General features: G+C 43.4%; 1 protein-coding gene across 1 annotated transcript in view; it reads left to right on the top strand.

Annotated features, from left to right (window-relative positions):
• The first annotated feature begins 1,174 nt into the window (after positions 1-1,174).
• RTF2 (replication termination factor 2) overlaps positions 1,175-13,158 on the top strand; it is a 766,115-nt gene continuing 754,131 nt past the window's right edge. The window contains exon 1 of the mRNA XM_069651115.1: positions 1,175-1,369. Coding sequence (XP_069507216.1) covers positions 1,301-1,369 — 69 coding nt within the window. The 5' untranslated portion in view covers positions 1,175-1,300. The remainder of the gene's footprint in view (positions 1,370-13,158) is intronic.

Genomic DNA, 13,158 nt, shown 5'->3' with positions numbered 1-13,158 from the left:
TTATCGCATGCGGCTGGCGCAGGCATTCGCACGGGCACGCTGTGCGCCAGCCGCGTGCAACACTTTTGTGAGGAATTCCATGAATCGGCATGTAAACCCCTTTGTGATGATAAGTGATACGAACTTAAGAGGCAGTACAATTATAATGTTTTTACTTAACATATTTCTATTTGGATTTATATACTTGTCAAGTTGTTTTAGAAGGATTGCTGTACTCGTCCAGTCAGTTTTGTAATTGAGTATTCTTAAAAGCGAAACGTTAACTTACTCCTACCAAATACGACTGAGAAGATATGTGGCCAAGTGCTTAAGTTGCATAATAGTCTGGAATCCCTCCATCACCACTTAATTCAAGTGTGTGATCCTGGGCAAATAGTTTTACCTCACTGTGCCTTAGATAAAGGTTTTTAATGAAAAATGATTAAGACCTGTGTGTGCTCTGAATAGATGATCTAATAATTAAACAGAACACGTCTTTGCAATTGCTATCAATTATTAACAAAACATGAATATCTACATTTACCCAGATGAAAATAAAATATAGATGCTGATAGAAAATTGCAATGGCTGCTTGTTTTTGTTCAGATTCCTAATACCGAAATGTTCATTTTGCGTGGGTGGGTATGTGCCTCCCTTTTTTAACCAACGGTGTAGCATGACCAGAATTTATAGTACTTCGTTCGGTGTTGCGAGACGTACGCGTCTTTGAGGCGGCAGAACTCTCAGGGTTTTTGATTTATTTCAAACGTAGGCAGGTCTGGCCCTATTCAACCACCCGTTTCGTTAGACCCTCGGACTCTTTCAATTTTCCTATCCAGTATTCTTTCATGGCGCTTTTCCATTGGGCTTCCATACCACACCAGTAACAGTGCACTAATGAAGATAATGTTTCTATATAAACTTCAGCAGGTTCACTGTATGTGTCTAGTGCAGAGTGCCCAGGGTCCGTTTTCTAGGGAAATGATGTTACGTGGACCGTTCGTTCCCGGTCTTGTAGCAGTGCGTCAAATACATATACCGTTCCTTCGGCTTCGAGCAGCTTACATGCCAATCAGAGAACGTACTTGCTTTACCAACCAACGCCTTCTGAAGAACTCAGTAGTGAATAGCCAATCAAATAGCGCAAAACACGAATAGCCAAGCACGTACAATGTTGAGCATCACGTGATTAAATAGACGCGTTGCTAGGGTCCATTACTCGAATAGAAACTAGACAGTACTTTTCCTGCGATCGCGGAAGTTGTTCGTTTTTATGTTTACATCTGGTTGTGGAGTTATTCGGGGTACTTTCCTGTAAACCATGGGTTGCGACGGTGGCACTATCCCAAAGAGGCACGAACTGGTGAAGGGACCCAAAAAAGTTGAGAAGGTCAGTGGTGTCGTTGAGTGCGTGGTGCTCAAGATGAGAAAGTGAAGGGTGCCTCGTTAACATTTACAGCCGGCTGGGGAGTGGGGACCTGGGATGGGTGTTTGTGGGTCTGTGCAGCACCCCCCGCCCCTCGGTAACAACACTACCGGTCGGTGCTAGAGAGTAGGTTATTGACGTTGGGTTGTTTGTGGATGATGAATAGGAGTTCGGGGCGGGGACAGCATTGTTGGAAATAAGGATGATAAGGCAGGGGAGTATCCAGCGTTGAAGGGGGGGGCACGAAAAAAGTCCTGCTACCCCCACACCCCAAATACATTGCGCGCAATTCGATACGGTCTCATTCACTCCCGCTGCTCCAATCTACTTTTTTGGTAACCTTAGTGGCAGATGGCATTTTAACAGATAACAACAAAAGTGCAGAATCAATACAGATACAGGAAACTCAACTATTAGAGCTTGGTCTAGGGGTGCTGTGGTGCAAAATGCATGCAAAGTTCCCAATTTGCATATGGGTTGCACCAACAGAAGTGACTTCACAGAAAAGCACATTGCAAGGAGCATGTTATGTTATTTGGCATTTATATAGCGTTCTATATATCATTGGTATGATCTCAATGCGCTGGTAGGTTGAACGCCCTCAGGGACCGTAGTCCAGGTCAGTAGAGAGAGTAGGGTGCTTGGGTGCACTAGTTATGTGTGCAGCTGATGTAAAATGCCTGGTGGAAGTTGCATTCTAGCACTAGGTGTGCTTTATTGATATCAGTTGAATGTGTGCAGTCAGGCGGGTGAACACCGAGACTGGGTTCTGGCTGCGTTAGGCCTGTCGGACGCTTATGTGTGCAGCTAGACCGGTTTTTCATGGGGTATAGCTCCGTTTTATTAGATTGATGAGGTGCTAATGGGGTAATTATCGTATGTGACCAGCTAGGCCGAATTGATCGATGGGTATAGCTGCACTCTATGTGAGTGGTGGTGTAGAGAATAGAGTGTTTGCGTGGAGTTATGTTCTAAAGAGATCGATATTCTGCATTTCAGGTATGCAGTTGATTCTTAGTGAATTGATAAGCGTATTCAAGGATGACATTGTTCGGGATCTCATTGAGCATTAGTCATCGGGTTGCTGTGGTTCAATTGCTTTAGAAGGATGTGGTTGGTATTACGGAAAGAGCCACGTTTTTAGAGCTTTGCGGAAAGTTATATAGTCTTTGGTGTGTCGAATATAAGGGGGAAGCGAGTTCCACAGAGTTGGTGCCAAGGATGAGAAGGCAGATCCTCTGATCCTGACGGAATTAGAGGTTGGAAAAACTTTAAGGAGGGCAGTGCTCGATCTTAGGGTGCAGGAAGGGAGGTATGGTTTAATCTTATCCTGTAGGTATATTGGGCTGGTCTTGTGCACTGCACGGTGAGTGATGCATAGGGTTTTGAAAGTTGCCCTTCGTCCAACTGGGAGCCAGTGGAGGGTTCGGAGAGCGGGTGAGATGTGGTCTCTTGGGCCTAGGGCAAGTAACAGTTTTACAGCAGCATTTTGGGCTCTTTGTAGTTTGAGATGGTATGCCGGGGCTCCTAGGTATAGGGAGTTGGCATAGCCCAGTCTCTACATCACAATAGACATAACTGCAGCAAGTCTGTTAGGGTAGGGAAAAATGCATCTGAGAAGTTTGAGGTGGTAGTGACAGGATTTTGACACATTGTTGATCTGACGGGAGAGGCTCAGGCCTGACTCCATAGTGCAGCCTAGATTTTTCACTGAGTCGTAGGGGGGTGGAGGTGTGCCGAGGGATGTGGGCCATGGGAGCGGATGTGGTAGGCCAGTATTGCTGCACACCATGATTTCTGTTTTAGCAGGGTTAAGAAGGAGGTGGTTTATTGTCATCCATCGATTGATATCGCAAAGACCGGTTTCAAGGTCGGGGAGGGGGTTGGTGCCTGACTTGGGAGTTCTTAGAATAATGTGGGTATCGTCAGTTTAGTTGTAACATGAGATTTTGTGCTTGCAGTTGATTCCAGGTTGAGTGGTCATATAGAGGTTAAACAGGAGAGCAGACAGGCAAGCACCTTGGGGTACTCCAGTGTTCACAGGGCGAGCAGTTGAGAGATAATGGGCAAGGAGGGTTATTTGTATCCTGTTGCTGAGGAAGGAGGCAATCCATTTGAGAGCAGTGCCACGGATACCTAGGGAATGAAGGTGGTTAAGGAGGATTGAGTGGTTAACCGTGCCAAAGGCTGCAGAGAGATCGAGGAGAATCAATTCTGCGCAGCCTTCAGAGTGTGCAGTGACCTTGAGATCATCCCAGATTGATATCAGAGTGGTTTCAGTTCCATGTCGTGGTCTGAAGCCTGATTGTGCGGGGTCGAGGAGGCAGTTGGATTCTACAAAAGAGTTGAGCTGGGAGTGTGCAGTCCGGACAGTGAGTTTTGCGAGAAATCTGGTTTTAGAGATCGTTTTGTAATTCTTGGGGTCAAGCGGGTCAAGGGATGGCTTTCTTAGAAGTGGCTTGACGTGTTCAATTTTGAAGGCATCAGGGAAGATTAGTTTAGAATGGCTCTTGCATATTCGCCAGCGCAGGTGGACGAGAATATTTCTTTCAGGACAGAGGCTAGGCAGGGGTCGAGGGGTGACACAGAGGGTTTACTGGCTGATAGTAGGTCAAGGAACTTGTCTCTGGAGATGGATTTTAAGGTGTCGAAGGTAGGGAAGTTGGGCGTAGGGGTAGTGGGCAGGAGGGGTTGGTGAGGGCGGGGCGGTAGGAGGGGCAGTGCAGTGTTAAGGAATGTCGTCCTGTCATGAGCGGTGTTGTAGATGTGTAGGGAGAGGGAGTCGCGGAGTGATTGGGAGTGGATTGGGTAGAGGAGCAAGTGGGTTTGACAAATTCAGATATGATCATGTGGAGTTCTTTGCTGGGTTTGCCACAGTTGAGAATTTGTTTATTGTAATAAGCTTTTTTGGCTTTTCGGATTTCTGTTTTGTAGATATGGTGGTGCATGACGAACATGGATCTGCTGAGATCGGTTTTGGATGCTCGCCATTTGCGTTTGAGGGGGTTGTTTTGTTTTTTGGCACTCTCAGGAATGAAGTGAACCATTTGGGGGATGGTCCATTGCTTGCGGAAGCGGGGCGTGATGGGGTGAGAGGAATTGGAGAGTCATTAAGCCAGGAGTCGAAGCAGTCGATGGTTAATATTCTGTCAGGGGGAGAGTTGCAGGGGGTCAAAGACGCAGGGTATCAGCTAGGTCGGGGAGGATCTTGACTTTGTTCCTGCATTTGAGATCCCTCGGGGGTTCCGGGGGAGGATTAGTAGGAGGTGCGGGGCCGTGGATAGAGAAAGGGATGGCGTAGTGGTCGGTCCAGAGGAGTGGTTTGGGATGGGATAGGTAAACCAGGTCATGGGAGCTGAAGATTGCATCAAGGGTGTGCCCACCTGAGTGGGTGGACCAGTCGTATGAATGGACAGGTTGAGCCTGTCGAGACTATCAAGGAGCGGATGAGTCATGGGGATAGTGGGGATATCGAACCAGATATTAAAGTCTCATAGGAGTGTAAGAGATGGTCGATTTACTTGAATGGTTGGTATTGAATCACAGAGGTTGTTGGCGAAATGTCTGTCGTACCCAGGGGGTCTATAGATGAGGAGGAAGCTGTGGGTGAAGGTCGGTGGGATAGATAATTTTAGTATTGGGGATTCACAGGAGGCAGTTCATGTCTGTGATTCGACGAGTGATACGGCAAAATGACTATTTAAGAGGACTGATATACTACAAAAAAGCAGAGGGTCCTCTTCTTTTTTAAAATTTTTTTTTTTTAAAGGGGGCTGTGTGGGTGAGGACCCAACCACCACGATTTTGGAAGGGATTGAAAGTCTGATGAGCCACGCACTAAGAGAAGGTTGGATTGATGAAGACGAGAAGTCCTTTTTGGTGAAACACAACCCGGTCACCCGGCGTTCTATTGTCTCCCGAAAGTACACAAACATGCGACCAGACCTCCGGGTCGCCCTATTGTGTCCGCAATCGGTTCAGTGCTAGAACCCTTATACATCTATGCTGATACCTTTTTGAGACCATTCGTGAAAAAGATGCAATCGTACATACAGGACACAACTTCTATGATTAAAATCCTGGACAACCTTGCCTTTCACGCAGGGGACTTTTTTGTAACGTTAGATGTGGAGTCCTTCTACATCAGTATTCCGCAGATGAGATGCATTCAGATTATGCACACATCTACAAAAAAGAGAAAACCGGACGGTGCCCTCTTATTTCATTGCTGAATGTATCAGACTCGCTCTCACAAATAATTATTTTCTTTTCGAAGGAACTTATCAGCAACAGCATGGAACAAGCATGGGTGCCATGTGTGCCCCAGATCTGCCAATTTGTTTATGGATGAATTTGAGAATAGATCCATATATGCCGACAATAACCCCTTTAAAGATCAGATAAAATTATGGCAGCGCTACATAGATGATGTTTTCATGCTCTGGGGTGGTGGTATGGACACTAACGCTTTTTCTGGAATGGTTGAACACGCAGGAACCATCAATAACTTTCACCATGACCATAAATAAAGAGAAGATTGCCTTCTTATACCTGGAAATATACTGGTCTGATAACCGATTAGGCACAACCCTCTTCAAAAAGCCAACGGACAAGAACACCCTATTGTCATTTAATAGCTTTCACCGACAGAGCTTACGTGAAAACTTTCCCTTTGGCTAGTTTTTGCGTATTAGATGCAATTGTAGCACTATGGAGGATTACGAGGCAAACGGTAAACAACTGAGTATGAGATTAAAAGAACAGGGATAACCCGCCCATACTATTAGAAGATCATTTAAACGGGCCCGACATATCAGTTGGCAAAACTGCCTGACTAAACAGATTAAAACTATGGATGACAAGATCACATGCGTGACCTCTTATTCACCCATTAGTAATAATCTACAAAAAACCATCCTTAAGAATTGGGGGATGATCCACTGAGAAATTCAAAATAAACAAACCTCGGTTTGCCTTAAAAAGAATGCCCAACCTGAAAGACAAGTTAGTACACAAATATGAACTTCCAAAGGACAAACAGCGTGTTCAAATTACTCTATGGCATCTACCTCCGGTAATTGGCAACTTTAAGTTTGGAAATTGTTTGATGTATTGTCTCACTAGTAACATCAAAGAAGTAGATCTAAATGGTTGTATATGGCAGTTAAAAACATTCACAAACTGTCGGACGAAGTGGGCCATTTACAGTATAAAGTGCCCTTGTGGTTTACTTTATATTGGTAAAACAAAAAGACCAGTATTTCAAAGAATGTCGAAAATCGTTCCTGTGTGAAAAATTCAGTGGTGGATAAGCCTTTAGTTGCACATTTTAAACAAGCGAAACAAAGTCACGAGGATATATACTGGTTCATTATACAAAATGTCCAAGCCCACCCCCGTGGAGGAGATGGGGATCTGGCCCTAAGAAAATTGGAACAGAAATGGATTTTTGATCTGAATTCTGTCAAAAAAGGCCTCAATATCTCAATTGAATGAAATCTGTTCATCCATTAGCCTACATTTGGCTGCACACATGAATGTAATAGTTATCTGCCACCCATGCAGGTTGATATATTTGCTAACTAGCTGTACCTGCTGCCAACAGGACAAGTAAGCAGCAGGAGCACTCGTTTTCAGGGATAGTTTATTTATTTAAATGTATTTGTTTAGTTTCATAAAAACTTTACATAATTATATTACATCATCTAAAAACATTGTGATAGGATAAGAGAATACAATTATACATTTACATTTCACATGTCATGGGCTATCATATTCTTTCTATGCACTCTTCACAAAACATGATCAGACAGTATCTAATTACTCATTACTACTCCTTTAACTATTCATTTCAACATATTAAGCATTACCATTCTCTAATTTAGGTTACATCCTTGGATCTTATAATATTTTAACATAGTACTTTAAAATCGTTAATACTGTAAGATGTTTAGTTTTTCCTTACAATTTGGAATACTAGTTAAAACCATCAATCTATTGTCGTTCATCTCCTATAGAGTGCTCACATTGGGACTTTTATTAAGCCTTATTCTAATTCATAACCACAGTTGGTACAAAGCAATATGCACACCCTGGCCCTCTGTTTCAGGGATAGTGCAGAGAGAAGTTAGGGCGAGCTCAGCGAGCTGTGCCGATGACCGGCGAAGAACGGCACGACGCAGAAGTGCCGGCATTGAAGCGCCTGAAAGATGTTTAAGTACCCAAGAGGATCTTGGGAAGTGTTGTTACAAAGGACTACACACAGGACGGCACGCACAGTGCTTTATCTCTCAGCCACGTGCACACAATCCAAAAACACAAGTAAGCCCCCAAAAGCACAAGTATATGAGAACTAATACATGCACAGCCAATATTATAGTATACTTACTCAGCAGCCTACTAACGCTGCTGAGATGGATGACAGCAGGTAAGTGAAACTGAGGAGCCGTCAAACAGCGAAAAGCTGGCAAACTGAAACTGTTTTCTCCTAAATACCTGTGAAAGAAAGAGTCTAACAGATCCCCCTTGGGCTTTAAAGCCATAGTCATTATTTCATAAAGCATGCTACATTGGAAACCCATCTCACTTCTGATCACTCCCTCTCATTTCCATTTCTTAAGGGACAAATGTCCCTGCTAATAGCCCCCCCCCTTCCATCAGTGCCTAATGGCTCACAATGAAATGCTCTGTTGACACAGAGCAATGCGGGAGCCCCTCTGCTGCCCCGAGCTCCTTGGCACATTGTCCTTGCAGTTGGACACCTCTCCCGTTTAGAAGGGGTAAGGTGTCAAGCTGCCAGGAAAATGAGCGTGCTGAGCAGGAATTGCTCAGCACGCATTGAGGTGCCAAACGGGATAGGTGCCCCACTGACAAATGTCCCAGTGAGTCTCTCAAAAGAGCCTCTGAGGGGGCAGCTTACCCCCCTGCTCGGTATGGCACTGGGCAAGAGGGTGCTGACAAAGGGGTGATTTCTGCTTGTGTCTAGAGGGGTTGCTGATTATTTCATGAATTGTAGTGGGGAAGCCTATTACCGCAACGCGCGAAGACAACAGCAATTAGCAAGCAGCTAAATATTAGTAATGCTGTTGCATATCCTTGGCAAACAAAAATCATTTTAGTCAATATTTATTTTTCCCACAGCAATTGGTGTTTTGGCCATTTTTGTTCTTTTCAACTTCCAGTATATATTCTAGCTCCCGACCTTTCAAGGTTGCATTTATGTTCTCTATAATAATACTGTCTTACAGTGAAATGCCTTTTGAGATGCGCTGGATGTGATGAATGTTTTGGAGGTCCAAGTAACGGACACGCTAGTAACAAAAAAGAAAATGGGTAAAGTGAAGCCCAGGACTGAGAATGACTCATTTAAAAAAAGGAAATTAGCAGGACTGTGGTAGAATGTCTTCTGCAGAGATGTGCAAGCCTGTTTTTATATATTTTTTTGCTATGTGAAATGATGGTGCTTTTCGATCCCAGAAAGTGTGTTTTGGTAAGAAGACATCACTTTCCAGTGATCCGAGCTGAAAAGTAGAGTAAACGTGTGTTCACTGCTGGTCCTTGACTATTGACATGCCAGTAGATGCAATGTGATATGGGAGAGACAGCGTGACATGCACTTTGTTGAAACAGTCTTCTGGAACCAAATTATTTCCAACAGCTATGGCTAGCCTTTAAAATTACTGTCAACTGCATATGCCAACTGCTTGGTGGCAGTACTTTGGTTAAAGTTAGGTCAGAAGTACGTCGGAAGCGACTGCAGTGTTGGACTGAGAGGCAGTGCGCTTTAACGTGCCTAATGAAGTAGTTTTGGGCTCCTTGAATCCCTTTTTAGGGGTTGAAGAGGCAACAATGTACTTGTCTTCTCTTGCTCAAAGAATTGCGTCAGCTCCTTCTACCTTTTTAGTCTAGATGGAAAGGGTTACTCCAGAAAGGTTTCCGATGCTGCCATTGCCGCAAAGAAGCGTTCAGTGGCTCAGCATATTCGATCTATGGTGAAATTATGGAAAAATGGCTTGATCTCTTTATCCTATTAAAACCGGATGGTGTCTAATATCTGCAACCTGCAAAAAAACTGGATGGTTCAAGGCATAAAATAAGCAGTGTCGCATAGCAATTTGCTATGCAATTCTGCCAGTTTGCTAATCAAATGCACCCTTGTGTAGCATATATAGCTATTTAAGTTTCCCTCTTCAATGAAACCACAGCTCGCCCTGGATTCCTCTCTTTCCCTCTGTGCTCTCTTCCCCCTCTTTTCTCTGTTCACTTCAAGTCCTAATGGAGAGAAAGTGCAGCAGTAATCGTCTCCTCCACTCTTAAGTGCCAAAAGCATGTGTGGGAGTGCTAGGCGAGAACTTATTTTTATTTTTCAAATAATTGCAAACAAGAAATAATTGGGATGCTACTTTTATTAAGCATTCTATATGCTGTCTGGCAAAGACCAGTATGTGTCAACTTTATATTTTTTTTAAAAAAAGACAGTCCTGCAATTCCATTCCTAAAATGTAGGTTGTTACATAATGCATGATTACAGTATTGATACTGTAAAATACTGCATCATCTCCATGCTTTACAGTGAGGTTTAGGTAAGTGTATCTAAATTTCAACTATATTTCATTTTGTTGGGGAAGATGCATCATATTGACTAGTGACCACTTTTGAAAATGTACATGATCGAATGCTTTTGAAGGCAAACCTAGCTCTGTAACCTGCAGGTTGCATACATCTTGCAACTGGTGCTCAACCCATGCGCGAACCCATATTCCTTGACATACTCCTTGACATTCTATATTATCACCCAGTTGCTTTATATCAGATACCCTGAAATTGAGATGACCGCAAACTACAATATTCCATCTAGTTTGCCGGGTTCTCTGTCTGCTACGCAATCCATTCTGCTAATTCTCCTTCTTTACTCGCACATAATGAATAAACAAAGCAAACTAATTGCTTACGCAAAAGTAGTGATCAATAGTTCCAACCAATCTGTACATCTACAAATCTATTGCAATACCGCCTCCATAGCTCACTTTGCTTTATGATTATGACTGCATTATATATTACCACCTGCAGGAGACAGCTGGTCAAACTGTTTTCAGAGCCTTTTTATCATATCTTTTTATTTTTCCATTCATGGAGCTAACCTTTTACATTTTATAGACACTCCGCTGTGGCTCACAAAGTCTTTTCGCCCACTCGCATAGTCGAGTACATTTTATGGCGGACCAGTAGCATTTGCAAGAGATGTTTGAAACTTGTATGTAACATTTACTTTGTTTGCAGTAAATGTCAAACTAAAGTTTCACTGTGCATGGCTGGCCTCTGTATGGCATCATTGCTATGGGTCAAGTGCATTTCTCTTATGTTTAAAAGGGAAACTAAGTTACCCGACCTGCAGACCTAGCTGAATTTTAAAGAATTTGCAAGGCCTAACTCCTCTAATGTCTTATTTCAGCGCTCTGAAAACTGCTGTATTGTTTCTCATTTCATGTCGTGGGTACGAATAACTTCTGATGACATTAACAATATTAGAACAAAATTGCTGATCAAATGGGTCTGCTTGCTAATCAATAAAATGTTAATTAACAAACTCTGCTAGATCAGTTTTTGAAAACTAATTTATGCCTTGTTCTGCAACACTTAAAGAAATGTCTTTGTACAGCGCAATCCTTTCTAACCGACTGAACTACAGTGTTCTCCACAGTGCCATGCCTCCCACCCTGCATGCATGCATTTCCAATTCCGTGATTCATCTGTGAAAGGTGCTTTCTTTTTTTACCTTTTTTCGTTCCCCAGTGCATCTTTATTTATTATCGTGTTCTCACACATGCCACAGAAGGAAAGTCAGGAAAGGTCTGGTAGAGAGAGGGCAGCACCTACCTATATACTATAGGGGATGTGCCGGGAGACGGAATTATTGGGTGGCCCTCACCTATATAGGCGGCACTCATTGTAATGCTCCTGTAACGACTGTTGAAATGCACTTCCAAGTACCTTCCCTGTGTACAGTAGCGCATTGTACTACATGTACAATACAATGCCCTATGCCAGCTAAGGGTCTGTAGCACAGCATATACTTTGGAAAGGTTGTTTTACAGCTCTGCTGTCCTACAGGAGTGCCCCTCTTGTTGCCCGCAGCAGATGTGACAAATGCTGTACATGAAAGTACCCAATGTCATTTTTCGAAAGGCGGTAGCCGGCCCACTACTCCTTTGTCCTTTAATTTGAGTTGTCGTCACATGCAGTACAAACACTTTATGCTACACCATTACTGTTAGCGGTACCATGCACGGATATACATACATTCTGGAATACAACAATGTTTACAACAACGCCAACCACAGCTTCTTTACGTATACCGCAAATACCTTTATTCTGTGCAACCCTTGCACAAACAGCGCTTTTCTAACCACTAGTAAGATTGTTTGCGCTCTGCATATTCTGCTGTTTCCTTACTTGCCTTTACATGCATAAGTATGTGCGTGAGGAAAGTGCACCAGCTTTGCAAATTTACAGCCTTACTACAAACTGTCCCACTTGCAGTTACATGTTTTCTTCAACTGTATAACCGACAGCAACCTGTTCATACTTTCCGTCACACTGCTGCTGAGTGCACACACAATGTATCAGTTTCACAGGTCATGGAAAGGGAAGCAGCAGATAAATCAAAGTAATGCCACGTTTAACACACCCACGTCACAGTGCAGGTTTACCAGTGGCCGTTATACAGTCAGTACTTTAGCCTCACATTGTTAAATTTGCAGAGCCACCCATGAAGTGGACAGCAATACTTTAAATGCGGTAGCCTTCTGCATGAACACCTAGGGCTGGCGACAGGGGCAGTGTTATCAGCATACGGTGCATTACCTATGCATGGGTCTAGGTGTGGAACATAAACATGTGCGCTTCTACAACTACTTAAAAGTGCATTTGAAGATGCAGACATGCGGCCACTAATGGACTCCTACGGATACTTGTTGTGTAATTGCACATACGCCAACCAGGTGAAGTCTACATATGTTACTAAAAACCTTTTCCCTTTACTAAAAAAACAACCCTAAAGCAACGTTATTCTTAAAGTGCCTTACTAAAAACATATGAAATTCACTAACAAAAAACATTGTTCAAGGGATGTTATGGTTAAGTTGCACTAGTAAAGAACCTGTGAAATTCAATGGGAAAACGTTGTTACAGGAACGTTATGGTTACAGGTAAAACCGAACCCCCCTGAAGGGTAGGGTAAGCTAAGCAACCATAACTCGTGTTACCAGTGTGCACTGCAAGGACTAACACCCATGACCTCAAAGATGCCGTCACAAATCTCATTCATGACCTCACTGATTTTACCTGTAGCCATAACGTTCCTGTAACAACGTTTTTCCACAGAATTTTACAGGTTTCTTAGTAGTGCAACTTAATCATAACGTCCCTTTTTAACGTTTAAAAAAATAAAATAATATATAGCCGGTGGTAGCGGCCGTGTAGGTATGGTTAAGTTGCTAAACTAATAGGAAGAGCACTTTAACTTCGCTCCCCCTGGACGAATCCTCACCAAACTTTGCAGAAAAAGTATATGGGCGGCTCTAAATTTTTTTCACCCAGTTGGGCAAGGTTTCGTGCTGGGGGGCAAAGTTATAGGGTGGTCCCAACATTTTTTCCATAGACTGAAAAACTTTGAGCGCGGCTACAGGTCGAACGGCTGGATGGATTTCACCAAATTTGCGCCAGGAGCGGGGGCTTGGGCCAGAAAGCATACT

The sequence above is a fragment of the Ambystoma mexicanum genome, chromosome 3p (assembly GCF_040938575.1).
Source record: "Ambystoma mexicanum isolate Mex_15411 chromosome 3p, UKY_AmexF1_1, whole genome shotgun sequence".
Taxonomy (NCBI): Eukaryota; Metazoa; Chordata; class Amphibia; order Caudata; family Ambystomatidae; genus Ambystoma; species Ambystoma mexicanum.
The sequence above is the reverse complement of the archived record's forward strand: the minus strand, read 5'-3'. Positions and strand labels throughout refer to the sequence as shown.